The sequence below is a fragment of the Pogona vitticeps genome, chromosome 1, assembly GCF_051106095.1.
Source record: "Pogona vitticeps strain Pit_001003342236 chromosome 1, PviZW2.1, whole genome shotgun sequence".
Classification (NCBI taxonomy): Eukaryota; Metazoa; Chordata; class Lepidosauria; order Squamata; family Agamidae; genus Pogona; species Pogona vitticeps.
Window position 1 is genome coordinate 120060539 of NC_135783.1, and position 16918 is coordinate 120077456.

A 16918-nucleotide genomic window follows, 5' to 3' on the forward strand; every position below is an offset into this window, starting at 1 on the left:
TATCAAAATCTTGTGCTTCTGACAAAAGCCTTTATTGTGGTTGAGCCTCTAGTGAAACAGTATCTGGTGCATATGCCATAGAGGATATGATGAATTCCCACAGGGCTTTGTGATGCTCTTCACTGAAGATTCAATGTTTGTTTCTATCTAGCAGGAATCTTTCTCTTAATCGTGGTTTGAACTGGTCATACAGTCTCATTTCCTCCCACACCACAGTAGTTTTCTCTCTCTCTTTCTCTTTCTCTCTCTCCCCCCTGCATTCTTTGTTGTTGTTGTTCTGGGCCATCAAGTTCCATCTGACTTACGATGGCCCAAATAAGGTTTTCAAGTCAGACGAAGTATTAAAAGCATCATTTTGCCATTGCCAGTACCCAGGGTTTCCATGACTGGGCATGGACTTGAATCCAGGTCTCCCAAGTCTTTGTCCAGCACTCTATCCACTCTACCACTCTGGCTTTCTCTCAATTTTGTAGCTAGACTGTATTGCTAATAAAGCATTTTTCACTTGTTAGTGTTTTGCATTATATCAACCACAGAGGGTATGCCGCTGCTAGAGAAATGCTGTTTCCTACCTGGTTAGGAGAGGATGCTATAGGTTGGAGAGGATGCTAACTGGGGATGGCTCAGAGAGAGAGGAATACTAATGACAGCAATTATTATTATTATTATTATTATTATTATTATTATTATTATTATTATTATTATTATTATTATTATTATTATTATTATTATTATTATTATTATTATTATTATTACTTATTTAATTAATTGATTGATTGATTGATTGATTGATTGATTGATATGCCACCCACACTACCCAAAGGTCTCTGGGCGGCTTACAGCATTTAAAATACAATAAAGATATGTACAATTATAGGACTGTGGTACTCAGCTATGGGATATGGATGACTCATGGCTTGCACGCTGTCTCCAGCTTGGAATGGTGAGGACCTAGGAGGAAGTGGCCATAGACAGTTACCCTCTACTACACTAGGTATGGCTTAAAGAGGGGAACTGGGTAATGAGCCTCGTGTCGCAGTGGTTAAACCGCAGTACTGCAGCCAAAACTGTGCTCACGACCCGGGGTTCAATCCCAGGTTGTCAACTCAAGGTTGACTCAGCCTTCTATCCTTCCGAGGTCGGTAAAATGAGTATCCAGCTTGCTGGGGGGGGGGGTCAGTGTGTAGCCTGCATAATTAACTTGTAAACCATCCAGAGAGTGCTTGAAGTGCTATGGGGCAGTATATAAACAGCACGCTTTGCTTTTGCTTGTGGTTGACTCAACCTTCCATCCTTCCAAGGTCAGTGAACTTAGTACCCAGTTTGCTGGGGGGGGTGGGGAAATATGTAACCTCATAATTTAATTGTAAACTGACCAGAGAGAGCTTTATGTGCTGTGGGACAGCAAATTTTGTTTTCTCAAGATGTGCTTCCTATACCCTGCAAGGTATAGCAAAAATACGCTTTTCCCTTAAAATTCAAATTTTGCCGGTGTTGAGTGGTTACTAAAGTGCTTAGAAACCAGGTTAAGTAGCATATTGAAAATGTTTGGTTAAAGGCCACATATGCCTACCGACATACAGATGGATGTACAAACACAGCCATGGACATAAACATAGACAGGAACACAGAGATGAGAAATAAATCATATCTTGCTGCAGAAAACTTCTTGGAAATAAGTTTCTTAGAATTTAATGGAACTGGGCGCCTCTAATAGACTCTGCTGACAAACTGATCACAACTTTTCACTTTCATTTTAAAATCTAAAGCCAGTTGTGTGTGTTGATTTTGTTGTTTACAAAAATGAATCAAAGAACAGAAATGTCATTCAAGAGCAAGTATAAAATCAGTGGGTTGTTCTTTATGTTCTTGGAATTGTAACAGACACTTATTTCCGGAGCTTACCCATTTCTAGTTCTGCTGGCATCAACATTTCCTTCGTCAAACAATTGCCCTGTAAATAAGATTCTTCACAAAAGCTGAAACGCTAATAAACTCCGCTGCCAACAGCAGTGACAGCATCCAGATTTTCTGGAACTTGGGAAATTGCGTACCTTTTGTATCTGTCATACAATTTTTTTCTCCTTTTTTAATGATGCGCCGAAGTAGCTAAATATGTCAATGGTTTTGGAAAAAAAATATTTACCTCAAATGTTGCAAATCAGTTTTAAAAGCATTCATATTTTTAACAAATGCACATTTCAAACCTTCACAAGGCTTTGCCGACTTGTCAGGAGTAGCACATCATTTTGGAGACTAGGGAAGACTGTGTGTATTTCTTTCTCTGCAGTCGCTTGCTCTTCTAGTCCTTTACAAGCAGTTGAGGATCATTGATTGGGTAGCTTTGTCAGTCATAGCTTTCACAAGCTATCTGTCTACCTGAACAGAACAGTTCGTTCCAAACAAATAAATTTTAAAAAATCAGCACTGCTGAAACATTATTACAGAGCTCCAGAAAACTTAGCTTGTCTCCAAACATTCTAAAATAATAATAATGCTGGTCTTATGGCCAATGGGCTCATTTGAGAGGCAGGAAGTTACCTCTAATTGCCTACCAACCCAGAAGAAAATGATGAGACACACCTGTCGGTTGGATTTTACTTGAACTGTTTACAGTCGCATCCGCAGTGCAAGTGAAACATCCGGGTGGGAATGCAACAAAGCAGAAGTTATGCTGAGAATATCCCATTGCAAGGCTTTGAGGTACTCTACCACTGCCACCAACACAAGCTGAATGTCTCCAGATTATACTCAGCTGGACAGCTAGAGATAGGATTCCTTTCTGACTCACGCCCCCAGGATCCAGAACTTTACATGCAGGCTTTAAGTATGGGTTAGTCTCAGAAGTAATCCCTTTCCTCACCAGCTGGTCTCACTATAAAAAAGGAGAACTCCAAGGAATTCATGCTCAGCAAAAAATTACCTCAGAGTTGTCACTGAGGAGTGCATGTTTATCTCTACCCTACACCATCCTTCATTTGAGCACCCCATTTAATCATCTCACTGACACCCCCCATTCCAGCTTCTCATTTTTGCCTCATTTGTATATCATTATAAAGTACCAATCCAGTGCAAATCAGGTAGCATGTAAAAGTGTTTACTTTTCCTCAAAGCAGGTGGTCCAGTCTACTCTAATAGATAGGTGGACAAAGGTTCCAAGCGAGCTGCAAAGAATGTTCAATGGCATGGGCTTTTATACTCCTAGATCCCATCTCTACACCACTCATAGTGTAGAGATGGGACCTATGGTGCATTTGGCTGCTTTTACCTGGTCCTGCCTCCCTCTATGGACACACATAAAGAAGTTCAAGCTAGAGACCATTGATACAGGAAAACTTTGTCTGGACTGTAGCTTCTGAGGCATATACCCACCCACCCCTTCTGGACTGTAGATATGTTTCACAGTGTGATTCCTCTCATTCTCCCTTAAATTTATGTAAAGTACCCTGTCAACTTAAATGTCAAGGGTGTCTAAGGTAAAACTATACAATGCCCTTAGCACACATTAAGAGCAGAGATTGTGCACCCTCAAGTCATGAAAGATACCAGATTGCAGGAGCATGCTAATTTCTTCACCTCCATTTCTTACATTTCACACACTTTGTTTTATATTTGGTCACTGGAGGATTAACGTGAACTTAATTTGAAAGTCCAATAGCTAAGGTATGTATCACTGAAATCATATTGTGCATAGGAGTTAAAATGAAATAATCACAGGGAATATTCATTCCCTCTGATGTCTAGTTTGATGGTTTGTTAATAATATGAGAAAGAAACCAGAAATGTTCTATAAATTATCTTGTCATTTATTTGGGGGCAAATGTTTCATTTTAAAAATGTCATGGAAAGGTTGCATCTGAACATTTGCTGGAATAATATTGACAGCGGCTCATGTACAATTCCCTTTTTAGATTATTGAACAAGAATACTTTGTTTCTACCTAACGCTCTGTTTTTTATTCAACAGGTTTTACTGGTGAATTCTGTGAAACAAACATTAGTGGCTGCCTATCACAGCCTTGTGGACTTCTCAGCCTCTGTCAGGATGAATTGGATGGGTATCATTGTTTTTGTGCACCTGGTTTTATAGGTAGGCTTCACTTTAAATCAATTCATTCATATATATCTTCTGATTCAATTCACAATGAATGATCACACAGGGGCCGCCAATTGATATGGAGCCAGTGACCACACCCAGATACAGTGTGATCTTCATTTCAGCCCACAGCCCCTCCTCCTCCCTTCCGTTACATGGTCCTCCATCTGCCAATCCTTTTATGGTTTCCTGTTAAGCCACTTGATTTTTTTTTCAAGGTTTGTACAGCATTAGGGAAAAGGCAGCAGCTTTCCAAAGTTATTGGTAGCATACACAGAAACACAGATGCATATGTAGTGGTCTGTATTTCATCAGGATTGACTCTATTTTTAGCAATTTTTTAAAAAAAATTATTTTGTGTAGAGGGGATCTAGCAATACACTGCATCAATGTAACAATGCAGTGACTCAGCACTAGGTTTCTTTATACCACAATATTAAAAAATAGGAACACTTGGGGGCAAATCACAGGGTTGGGTTTCCCTTGTTCCCTAAACATGATGCCTGACTGCCTATATCACCGTAACACTACTGGAAGACAGGAAAAAGATGGTCAGAGGGGGCTGTAGGAACAGTTTTTGGAGGGGTGTATCTGTCCCCCAGTGTTTTACTTTGCCTAATTTCCCATGAGTTGTAGTTAGAAAAAGATACTGAAAAGAACATGAACTAGGACATTTGTTTGTTTGTTTGTTTGTTTGTTTAGATTTTTATCCCACCCTTTTAGACAAAGTCTACTCCAGGCAGGTTCCATTAAATATTGTAAGCTAAAACAGTTAAAAACAATTCAAAACAATAGTGATTAGTAATGTTAGGTAGTGCTCAAAATGGGAAAACAGAAAATGATAATAAAAATAAAATCAAGTATTGACAGGAGGGAAGGCCTGCCTAAAGAACCAAGTTTTTAATTGGCTCTTAAAAACACCCAGCAAGGGAGCCAGGCGAATCACTGATGGGAGGTTATTCCAGAGCTGACAGCTCTGTATATACAGTAGATGTGCTTTTCGTGAGTTATTATTATTACTGCAGTCATTTAAATGTACCACCATCACAAAAGACAGAATCCCCTGCATGTAAATTAAAGACTTGTATTAGGCAAACTGCATGTGCGTTCATATTATGATTCAGTTGTTCCCTGTTGTGATGTCCGATACTATATTTCCTTCTGACTGAATTCTTCACTTATTTCCAGGTCATAATTGTGACACAGAAGTAGATGAGTGCCTGAGTGCCCCATGCCACAATGGAGCCACTTGTGTTGACCAGCTTAATGCTTTCAACTGCTTGTGTTCCAATGGATTTCAAGGTAACAGACAAACCAAACGCATGCCCCACCCATCACCATGTGTACTTTGATTTCAGAGAGTATCTTCCCATGATTAGTCTTTAAAATACCATTGAAAGGTACGGAGATGTGCAGACAAGTGAACTGACATTTATACGAATTAATATATAAGTCTCACTGGGTTAAATCACTCCTGACAAGTGTTTGTAGGATCATGTTGTTAACTTCACTCCAAGCAAGAGCTGTAGAAACATTTCATCTGTTTGCGTCTTAAAAATAGCTATGGTCCGCTAACTGTGATCGAACAGAGCCTGATCACATTTCACAGTGAAGTTGAACAGAGTTCCACCAGTCCTTGCTTAAAAGATGGTAGTACAAACAAAATATTTATAATTTTTTAAACCCAGTTTTGGTTCAGGACCGGAATTATCAGGCCATTACTAGTCAGTCTGGGCTTGCTTTTTGCCAAATTTGAGACAGTTTGGCTCAGTACTTTTAGAATAATTTTCTGAATGAAAGAACAGCTTCGCCCTGCCCATTTCAGGCACATTATAATAAAAGACGTTTGCCAAGTACTATGGTATTGACACAACAATAAGAATAATAAATTTTCAATTTGAGTTTTGGCCTTCCTATATGATAGAACTATACAACATGTAACCAATCAATCTCTGCAATCCTTTAAGCTATGTCCGTCAACTTCCCAGTATTTTAATCGCCCTGTCATAGACTCATTATCGAGGTTTACCATAATATGGTCATCAGGCATTTCAGACATGTTGCCCTCCAAGCTGTCTCAGATCTTCCTGCATGTTGCAAATTTACAAAGAAGGAAGCTGCTATGGTGTTTCCTGGGGGTTATTGTCCTACTACCCTTTAGGTTCTATAGAGGGTGCCTTCCAAAGATTTAGTATTACTCTTAAGAATCTCTGTAGCAGCTTCGTTTTTTGTATATTTGCAACAGGAAGGAGGGCCTGAGACAGCCACACAGCTTCAATAGCAAGACTTTTGTGGAGATTTGCAAAATGTAGGTGTCTATAGGAGTCTGTAGGTCTATGGACTGGAACTTCCAGAATCCTGTCTGCTGAATTCTTGGACAATTCTGGGAGTTGGAGTTTTAAAAAATGGCATACTCCTTATCCTCATATACAAGACAAGACAAGACAGGTTATGCATCCCTCTCTACAGCCTCCTACCTGTGACATTTCACTTGATTTTACTAATGCAATGCATTCTTCTATTTGATTTTCCTTTTTTAAAATTTTGGTGAGAGTTCACTTAGTGCCTTATCAAGAACAGAAGGAAGATTTCCCTTCTTGTCATGGCAAATGTAGTCTGTTATATTTCAATGTCATTTCTTTTCTCGACTCTTCTTATTGATACAAATTGATAAGGAAATTGCCTGCCTTAAATCTTGAGAATCAATTCAGTGTCAGTGAAGACGTTTTATTTTGCCTTTCTTTTTTCATTGTGATTTCTCAGAAAACAAGTATAAGAACACAAATAATAAAGCATTGTGTGGATATTACAGAGTGACAAGCTGAAAGTACAATAATGTTACTGACAGAACACATTCAGAAAAGAGCTGTTTTACATAAAAATGCAAAATATCATCATAGCTATGCTCAAATGTCTAGATCTCACAAAATATTCCCTTCTTTCTTCTCCCACCACTTTACAGGCACTCTTTGTGAAATCAATATCAATGAATGTCACTCAGACCCGTGTCTCCATAACGCCACCTGTACAGACCTTGTCAATGGATATAACTGTGTGTGCCTATCTGGCTTCACAGGTGAGTAGCATCGGTAACAATTCCCTTTTTCTGTGGAAGAGTGAGCCTCTGAGACATTCCTTAAAACAATATGGACAAATATCCTGCCATTTCTTTCCTTCTTTCTTTTTATCTGCCCTGACACAATGTTTCATTTCCATTCTCAACAAACTTTGTTTGTTGTTGTCTCACAATCCATTTAGTTCTGCAAGTTCCATTTTTGCATGAAAAGGGGGCCATTGCTATGAATCTTCCTTTCTCATCTCTGGGAAAACTCAATTAAATATTAAATAGTTGTATATTCTCAGTATAATTCCTTTTTGTGGAAATATTTGATGCCTTCTCTATTGCTCTCTATTGACCTTTTCCCTAAAGTTTTCTAAAAGATAAAGTTAAAGTTTTCCCTTGACATTTAGTCCAATTGTGTCCAACTCTAGGGGGTGGTGCTCATCCCCGTTTCCAAGGCGTAGAGCCAGCATTTGTCCAAAGACAGTTTCACGTAACCAGCACGACTAGATACGGAACACCATTACCTTTCCACTGTATTTATGTACAGTACTTGCATTTTTACATGCGTTCGAACTGTTAGGTTGGCAGGAGCTGGGACAAGCGACAGGAGCTCACTCCGTTGTGTGGATTTGATCTTATGACTGCTGGTCTTTCGACCTTGCAGCACAGAGGCTTCTGTGGTTTAACCCACAGAGCCACCACGTCCCTTGATTAAATGATCCATTAGGAAGCTGAATCAAGCCACTGTCCGCCAAGCCCAGTATTATCAACTCTGGTTCCTTTACTAGCCCTACCTGGTTATTTCCAGTATTTTTTTATGTTTCCCATCCATATACTAACCAGGCTTGACCTTGTTCAGCTTCTGAAATCAGATAATACTGGGGTGTTTAGGACAATTTGGTGGTTCAGAAACAGATGCTTGGCTATTGTGCTTTTCAGAAAATGGGCTGGTGTCTGAATGAGCTCTGTTGTACAATCAGTACTCTGTATATCAGAGGAGGTGGGGGTGAGGGGTGAGGGGGGAAGACTGCAGAGAAAAATGCCATCATGGAACATCTGTCTAAATCAAGAAGATAAGGACCATGTGTATATTAATGTCAGAAACTGAATTTCACCTACATTCTCCTCATTCATTCATTCATTCATTCATTCATTTATTGAATTTATATCCCACCCACCTAGTCGACTGACTACTCTGGGCGGCTAACAACATATAATATAAACAATTTAAAATATAGAAACAAAGTAACACATCAATAGACAGTGCTCAAGATGGAAGAAAAAAGTAAATCAAGCGGTGGCTGGAGGGAAGGCTTGCCTAAACAGCCAGGTTTTCCTCAGTCACTTAACATACATTAAAAAAAAGTTTATTCCCTGAACAAGGAAAAGTAGTCTACAGACATGTATAGGGAGTCACAAATCTCTAAGAAAAGCAATAAGGGAATATATTCCTTGTGATAGAGTGTGGGAAAGTTCCCAATATTAATTTATTCAACATCCTTCTTTTCTTGATTTAGACAAATGTCCCATCATAAACTGGATCTGAAATCTTGAGCTAACAATTTTCAATTGGCACCAGCTTATCTTACTAAATTGTGGCATCTTCAATTATCTTTTCAAAGGTACGCACTGTGAAACTGATATAGATGAGTGTGCGTCTTTTCCCTGCAATAATGGAGGCACCTGCATTGACCGGCCTGGTAATTACTACTGCCAGTGTGTGGCTCCATTTAAAGGTAATGAACACCAAGGGAGAAGGGAGAGTAAACATAATTAACTTTAGAAAGCATTTCTGTCACTTGTCTGAACTCATTTCACTCTTTGAGGCAGGATTATTAGGCCTTTATTTTCTCAAAGTGGGCTTCAAAAAGTGACCAGCCAATTATTTCATAGGCTGTGACTAATGTGAAAGAAACTTTGTTTATTCATCTACTGAAATGCTTTAGCTATTTATTAGAAGAGGCACAAACAAATGTACCAGGAGTAAAAGAATAATTATGGAGCCCATGGCTTTGCAGAGGAACAAAAAACAAAACAAAACAAAACATACCCTTTTCAACCTGATTCATTCAGAGGTGAAATTCAGAATCATCCATTCTCTGCTTTATCGATGTATATCACTACACTGGGAGAAATTCAACAGTAAGTTGCAGCTAGAGTAGATCCATGGAATCAATGGGGATTTGGTAAGTCAACACCTATCAAAACTCCATTGATTTAAAGGTTTACTCTTGTTGCAACTTACTACTGTACTTCAGCCCCTTTGTTGCTTATTATAAGATATGTATATAAAGAGTAAAACTTCTGATCATTAGACAGATTTGATCTTTTGAAATTATTCCAGTTACTATTCATTTACTCTGGACTAGTGTTGATGTGAGCAATGTTATTGATCCAAGAAAAAAAAATTATAGTCATGCTTGAACTAATTTTTAAGGTGGTTAACAAATAACAAAATATATGAACTGGACTGGATCCAATTTATGTTAGTTGGACTTGGATAAATAACCACTTTTTCACATTAACTAGAAGAGGTATTAAGAGTGAAAAACTTAAGTTTAAGCATCCTCAATATATTTACCTGGAGAGAGAAAGAAAGACAGGCAGGCAGACAGGCAGACAGACAGGCAGAGAACAATGATATAGCAATGCCATTATGTACAGCAATGGCTCCCAACCTTGGGTTCCCAGATGTTCTTGAACTAAAACTCCCAGAAGCCTTCAGCACTAGCTGTGCTATCCAGGATTTCTGGGAGTTGTACTCCAGGAGCATCTGGGGACAGTCCCAAGGTTGGGAACCACTGATGTAACGTATGGTGGGCCTCTCTAGGTAGTTATGGAAACTTTTATATTAGGGATATACATTGGCTTTGGAGAAAAGTGTTCAAACAGGGTCGTGCAGGGAAATTTGTGTGATTCCAGATCTGCTACAGGGTTGCTCAAGATGCCTCAAGTCAAGAGCGGGTTGGTACAAATCATTAAAGTTTGGTCCAACATTTTTGGGGACAGTCGTTTGGGAAGAAATACTTGGGGCCAGCTGCTATAGCAAAGGAAGCAAGTACCAAAATAGAAGGAGACTGGTAGATGATGTCCCAATGAAAGCCAAAAGCTCTCCTGGACAACCCATTTGCTGAGACCCTAGGTGGGCTCAGACCAGTTTCATTGGACTCTATGTTTTTCCATCCACTCAACCAAGCAACCATTTTAATCCAGGCACGGCAAATGCTTACTAGACATTACGCCATTTTCTTTCCTTTTTCTTTTAGGTAGCTACACTGAAAAAACTCTGAAAAAGCACCATCGGAGTACTGGTGGGGGTCCCCTGCAACCGTGATTTCCGTTTTCAGAGGTCCCCCGGCAGTCCTCCGATGGTGCTGGGCAAGCCTCTGAGCTTGTTGAGCTCAATATTACAAAGGTTTGTATTACATATGCTAGAAAATGGCCCGACAGCAAAAGTGTTGAGTGCTCCTGACCAGAATTCAAGCAATGCCTTCGAATGATATTCCATTCCATTCCTCTCTCCAGTTTGTCAATAGTCAAACATGGCCAATGAGCACGCTCACTCCCTTTTGGCTTCCCTGCTGACACCTCCTTCCTATGTGTGGATGCTCTTGTTTTGACTAGATAAGGACCCAGTTTCGGAGAATGAGTTCATTGTTAGATGGAACATTTATTCTTGTTGATGCTAAATAAAGCTTTGCCTTCAGTTATCTCCAGTGTTGCTCTTTGTACTTTCTGGAATATGAGGACAATCCCATAGTTTCAGGGTTGCCCTTTGTCTGTTCAAGAACATAACAAGTCAACACCATTTCTTCGGGCAGTGGCCTCTTCAAAAGAGTAGGAGTGTGTGTGTCAGATAACGGTTGATGTTGTGATGTAAATGTTAATGTTACTTTTTCAGTTGTCAGTAGTCTCCACCCTGTATCTAAATATTGAATATGGACCCTGGATGTTTGTCCACCACAGAATCTCAACAGGAATGTTTATGTTTTGACCCTCAAGGCTACATGTTATGCTCTCATCAGGAGATGGAAAAAGTAGGCACAGAGCGATACATAAAGAGTGCAGAGCTGTCACCTCCTTTAATTTTGAGAACAAGAAGAAAAGGGATTATTACTTGTTTCATACCCAGTGACTACCTAATTGAGCCACGCAGGTTTTCCAAGTACTTCCTTTAGGGACAATTAGCTTTTCTCACTCTTGATACAAGCCACTAACCTTTGTTTCAATCTCTTCATTCCCCTCGCCCCATCCAATTCATTATTTGCTTGTTTTCCAGCAATATCTAAAAGTTATCTCAAGTTACCTTATCGTACAAGTCTTTCTTTGTACAGTATTACTTTTGTTCGCAATATTTTTGATACCTCCTGTCTCCAGTTTCCTGCAGCATAGATTCATCAGCTTTCTGTCTGGCCATTCTTACTTTTCCCCAAAGCTCCAAATGAATTCCTTTTTTTTACCACTAGATATTCCCTTCCTGACAACTGGCATTTTCATTTTCCAGAGGATCAGTTCAGTTTTCCCCCAGCAGGTAGGCTTTACACATAATAGGCCCCAGGAGTCAGCACTCACCTCATTATCCTCTACCCCTGCAGACAGAGCCTTTAGTTTCTACTGGGACTTAGAGACATAAACACCCCTTTATGTAGTGTAGCCCCAGTTTCTGCAAATCCAGTGATCTACAGAGGCATGCGAAGTATACATGCTTCAGTCCTTGGGAGTGTCTTTATCCTAGAGGTGCAAGGAAGGAAACAGAGACGTACCTGCCAAAATAAGTGAGATCTTCACCTGGAAAGAGTGACCATCAGTGTTGAGGTTCTGATCAATTGCCTGCATAAGCTATTTTACACATGAGGCAATGTGGCCAGATCACCACAATGCCTCAGCTGGGTTTAAAATGAACATGAAATATAGAGAAAGCATGAAACTAAATACATTACTAATGTACCATCTGAATTCTGCACAGTTGGACTGTGACAATTGGGAAGTATACATTTCCTAAATATGGAGCAGCTGATCATCTGTATAACACTGTTATCTATTTTATTAGCCATTCAGTTTTCTGAAAGCAGATGGTGGTATGTGGCATGTTCATGGCTGGCTATAGACTAGCTCATCATTATTTAACATTTTAGAACTGCTATGCAGTTGTGTGATTTCAAATGATACTTGTTTACATACTTTCATGGAGGAAGAGAGAGAGATTACTATTCTTTAATCTCAACTGCCTCGAGACTGAGTCAACATTTTAGCTGTACTTTATTGAAAAGGTAAGGGTTCTTGCAGCCCTAATGACACTTTTCACAAATATACAAAATTAAGATTCGAGCTGGAATCTAATTGACCATTAAACATTTTGTGGACAGAATAAAAGGTAAGTCAGCATGAACAGCTCGGGGTGGGGGTGGGGAAACTACAGTAACAATGGGATTTTTAGTGTAAGGCACTATTATCAGTAGTGGTTAAGTGCAAATCAGATTATAAGTAAAAGGATTTAAACCCTTACAAAGGAGACAAGTGAAGAAAGTACAGCTAATGGAGCAAATGAACAATGAATTTTCAGTGATCACAGGTTACATGTTTTATAGTGTGGCTCAGAGGAGAGTTACAGCTATTAGAAGACCAATCGCTGTCAGATCTGGGACTCTGCTGAAATATGAAAGCAATAGTTCCCAATTTAAAAGACTTTATCCCTGGCTGTTGGCTGGTCTGACATAGCATCACTGAATGATTCTGTTAAATCTGTGCAGTTGTAGAAACTCCTGTAGATCTTCAGTATGATGTCACTTGTGTTGTACTGCTGAGGTTTGGAGATAATGAGGCCTGATTGGACCGGGACAGACATGCTAAAATCTGCTCACAGGATTTTTATTATCTGTTTGATTATCTTCTTTTTGGCTGTTGTAAAATAGTTCTCCCAAGCTGGAAGAGAAGAGATAAAGGCAAAATTAATGACAGAAGCTGAGGAACTGATACATTGACCTCAGTTTGAGCTCTCCCTAGTGCCTCAGTGATTGGATTGTGCAATGGAGATCTTAAGCTTTTGGGGCGTTGGGTTTCAGCTGATATTGCTTTCTCTTTTGGTTTTAGAAGTTCAATCTTTCTGATCTCCTGAGTTCAAATTGTTGAGCCTCTTTGACTAATGCTGGATGGAAAATGAAGTGACCTGCAGCAGTTTGTGATCCACATTGAGGTCACTCTGGAAATACACAAATACCCCAGTGCATTTTTGCACATCTGCTCAAAGTGGTGCCCGTTTCTAACAGAAGTGCCACTGAGTCATTACTTATTGTTTCTCAACAGCAAGCTGAGAGAATTGTGCCTAGCCCATCCCCTCCCTGTTGTCACTTCCCTTACATATGGAGAGCAACATGCCCAAAAGTGACAGGTGCTCACCATCATTCCCCATTATACCAACTGGTTCTTACAAGAAATAGTGTTTTATGCAGAAAGATATGTGAAGTAATTTTAGGGTCCCTCATGTTCCTCATTTCCTACTGGATGCTAGAAATTTTCAAAGTCTATGTTGCTCTTTACTAAAGATATAATATGAAGAAATTTCAGGCTATCATGATTTGACTTTGGAAAGTTTTATTTCTTGGAAATAATGAACTCACATCTGTTCTTTTCAGAACTTTATGCAGGTATGGCATTCCATTACTCGTTTTTCTAGCATGATGTCAAAGAACACGTATCATCTTTTGAGTTGGCATGACTGCATGGCTTCATTAATGTTATTGATTTGTGACTATTCTAGGTATGTTTTGAAGTTGCTAGTGCTTCCTTCTCTCCCGCCCCGTTTCTGGCTTTTGTTTATAGTTGCCTTTTTGCTTTTGTTCTTTGGAGCAGGAATGGTGGCTAAAAGGAAACAATATCTTTTAATACCTGTCATGAAACATTGCAAAGTCACACTTTTCATGAAATATTTAATGAAACCTTCTCAAAAAAAAATTCTTGCTACTGGATAAACTTTTGAAAATTTAATATGTGAGAGACACATTAAGATTCACATCTGATATTCTAGAGCATCATGTATCCATCTGAAGCCACTGAGTTACACACGCACACACATGTACACACACACACATATGCACAAACACAAAGTGCAATTATAGAGTATATATTCTATAAGCTTTCTGCATAACCCCCTCCAGTAATTCAACACTACTTCAAGCTTCTGTATGCAACATCTTTTAAGCACCTCTACCTTCAGGGATTTGTATAGCAATGGGTGAAACTGTTCACCTGGCTGATGCAACTGATGAAAAGCTTAAAAGCAGCATCTAAAAAGAGGCATCAGAAACCATGGGCAGAGTCATCCTAAGGGAACAAGGGAAGGATCTCTGATATGGGAACTATCAAATCCGAAGTCCTGCCACGTTGTGCCAATTTAGGTGGAAATTGGGGTAGGTAGGCTTCTGCATTCCCCTGACACCATTAGTTTTGCCCCCTTGTTGGAGGAAAGGCTCCTGTTGGGGGGAAGGAGGAAACTCTGGATTCTGCTGTTCCATTCTTTTCCCCAGTTGGCCTGACCTACCTTTGAATCAGTGGCATGTAGCAAGTCTGCCATGCTGGAGCTTTCTGTCAAAGCCTTCAGCACTTCATTAGATGCAGAACTGCTGTTCTGTAGATAGAGCAGCACTTTCACTGGACCCTGTGGTTCATTTGAGGCCAGCTGATGGTCTGTAGGATTGCAGCCTCAACCAAGAGAATAAAAGGACATTTCTAGGGATTGGGCGGATGAGTTTATAAAATAAGGCCTGGATTCAGTGCTATTATTCCATTGGCAAAATTGCTTCCACCAGCAGAAGAGGGAGCACTCCCGCTTGGAGCCCTCCATACATCCTTAGATTTTGCTTCAGAGGGCTGGGAAATTCTCCAGGACGGATTTCCAAGTGGCATGATAGGATGCTTGGGTGGGAAAAGGAAAGAAGGAAAAACACTAATTGTACTAGTGGATCTTCGTTAGCCTAAAAAAAAAATGGACATTCTAGTTTGAACATGTTCCTCCAGTATCCTTGAGCTGTGATGTTAGTAATGCATTGCCGAAAGCCCATTATTTGGTGCTATTAGGCTATGTTGAACTTGATTAGAAATTATGGCATAGGTTTATTAGGTAAAGGTAAAGGTTCCCCTTGACATTTAGTCCAGTTGTGTCCAACTCTAGGGGGTGGTGCTCATCCCCCAGGGGGTGGTGCTCATCCCCGTCTCCTAGCTGTAAAGCCAGCGTTTGTCTGTAGACAGTTTCTGTGGTCACGTGGCCAGCGCGACTAGACACAGAACGTCATTACCTTCCCACTGTGGTGGTACCTATTTATCTACTTGCATTTACGTGCTTTCAAACTGCTAGGTTGGCAGGAGCTGGGACAAGCGACAGGAGCCCACTCCGTCACGTGGATTCGATCTTACAACTGGTGGTCTTCTGCCCTTGCAGCACAGAGGCTTCTGTGGTTTAATCCGCAGCGCCACCACATCCCCCTAGGTTTCTTACATGGCTGCAAAACAGAAATAATTATGATAATTTGTTTTAGAGTATCTGAGAAATCCATCTTTGGTAGACACCTGTTATACAAATCAAGACCTTCTCTTGTGACAGTTGTATAGTCTCGACTGCATGTTGCATTAGCCTATATCTTCCAGTGTTGTTTGTTTGCTTGTGTTTAAAGTGGAATAAAGACATCTCCCACGAAGCCATTTTCATTAGATTTACTTTAGAAAATGCTGAGAGGATTCAAAATGACCTTGAAAAACTTTTTAGCTCTGTTATTAGAAATGCAGTGACATGATCAGGAGACGGTGGGGTAAGGTGGGGGTAATGGTGTGGTACAGATACTGTGGCACCAAAAGTGATGGAGTGCAAACACTGACAACATTTGAGAAAGGGTGAAAAAATTGCTGCTGAAACCTATTTTTAAAGAGTACAACAGTGATTTATATTCCTTCCAACCCACCTCCTAACCTTGGCCTCTAGAGTAAATACTAACTGAATGTGACTTTAAATGCCCGTCTACCTGAAACACACACAAACACACACACACTAAGGAAGTTATAATGACAGCACTTTTAAAGGAAGGCAACAGTTCTGTTCTGTGACAGGTTTATGCAGCTTAGTCTTTCGTGCAGAAAGGAGTTTGTCTTAAGTTGTGAAATTTCACACATCCATCCAGCGGAATTTAGTTAATCTATTTGTTCTTCATAGGCAGAAAGGCAGCAGGTTCTCTTTATTTCACTTCTCCAGCACCTCCTGGAGTTGTGCTAATTTCTTGCGAAGTGAAATGCTGCATACATAAGGCACACAATGTGTTATTGATGCACTCTACAGAGGGTGTGTTTCTATATTTCTTTGCGTGCATGTTTGGCGCATATATACAAAGAAGATGTGAAATTGTGTTCAGACTATCTTTCCAATGTCTCCAGTGAAGCTGTGATCCTTTTTGCTACATATTAACACTGAATACTTAGTTAAAAACACTGCTAAAAAATAAACAGCTGTAGTCGAAAATGTAGGGCTTGACAGAGGAAGGGGAGACAAGAAGTGACAGCATCCGTAATGTCACATGCAACATACCTCTGAGGAAATTCCCCTCACAGGCATAGTCCAGAGAGTTACATATTGTTGAACTGCCATCCTGCGAAGCTGACTCACACCGGACCGCCTCACAGCAGGAGAAGAGATCAGATGTTTACCCTTCACTTTTGATTGCTCTGGTGCTTGTTTCTCTTTCGAAACAGCTGACACAGGTCCCCTCCAGGGGTGAA

The 16918-nt window shown here is 40.0% G+C and overlaps 1 protein-coding gene and 1 long non-coding RNA gene across 2 annotated transcripts in view; one reads left to right on the plus strand and one right to left on the minus strand.

Annotated features, from left to right (window-relative positions):
• The window catches only part of LOC144586981 (uncharacterized), a 50919-nt gene extending 40050 nt beyond the window's left edge, over positions 1-10869 (plus strand). The window contains exons 3-7 of the mRNA XM_078386207.1: positions 3967-4089; positions 5284-5397; positions 7058-7171; positions 8782-8895; positions 10685-10869. Of these exons, the coding sequence (XP_078242333.1) occupies positions 3967-4089; positions 5284-5397; positions 7058-7171; positions 8782-8895; positions 10685-10695 (476 nt within the window). The 3' untranslated portion in view covers positions 10696-10869. The remainder of the gene's footprint in view (positions 1-3966; positions 4090-5283; positions 5398-7057; positions 7172-8781; positions 8896-10684) is intronic.
• Positions 10870-12936: 2067 nt separating this feature from the next.
• LOC144586991 (uncharacterized) lies at positions 12937-16859 on the minus strand. Its single transcript, XR_013542108.1, has 2 exons — positions 16728-16859; positions 12937-13081 (listed from the first exon to the last, which is right to left on the minus strand). It is a non-coding gene; the product is annotated as an uncharacterized LOC144586991 (long non-coding RNA).
• Between the last annotated feature and the right edge of the window lie 59 nt (positions 16860-16918).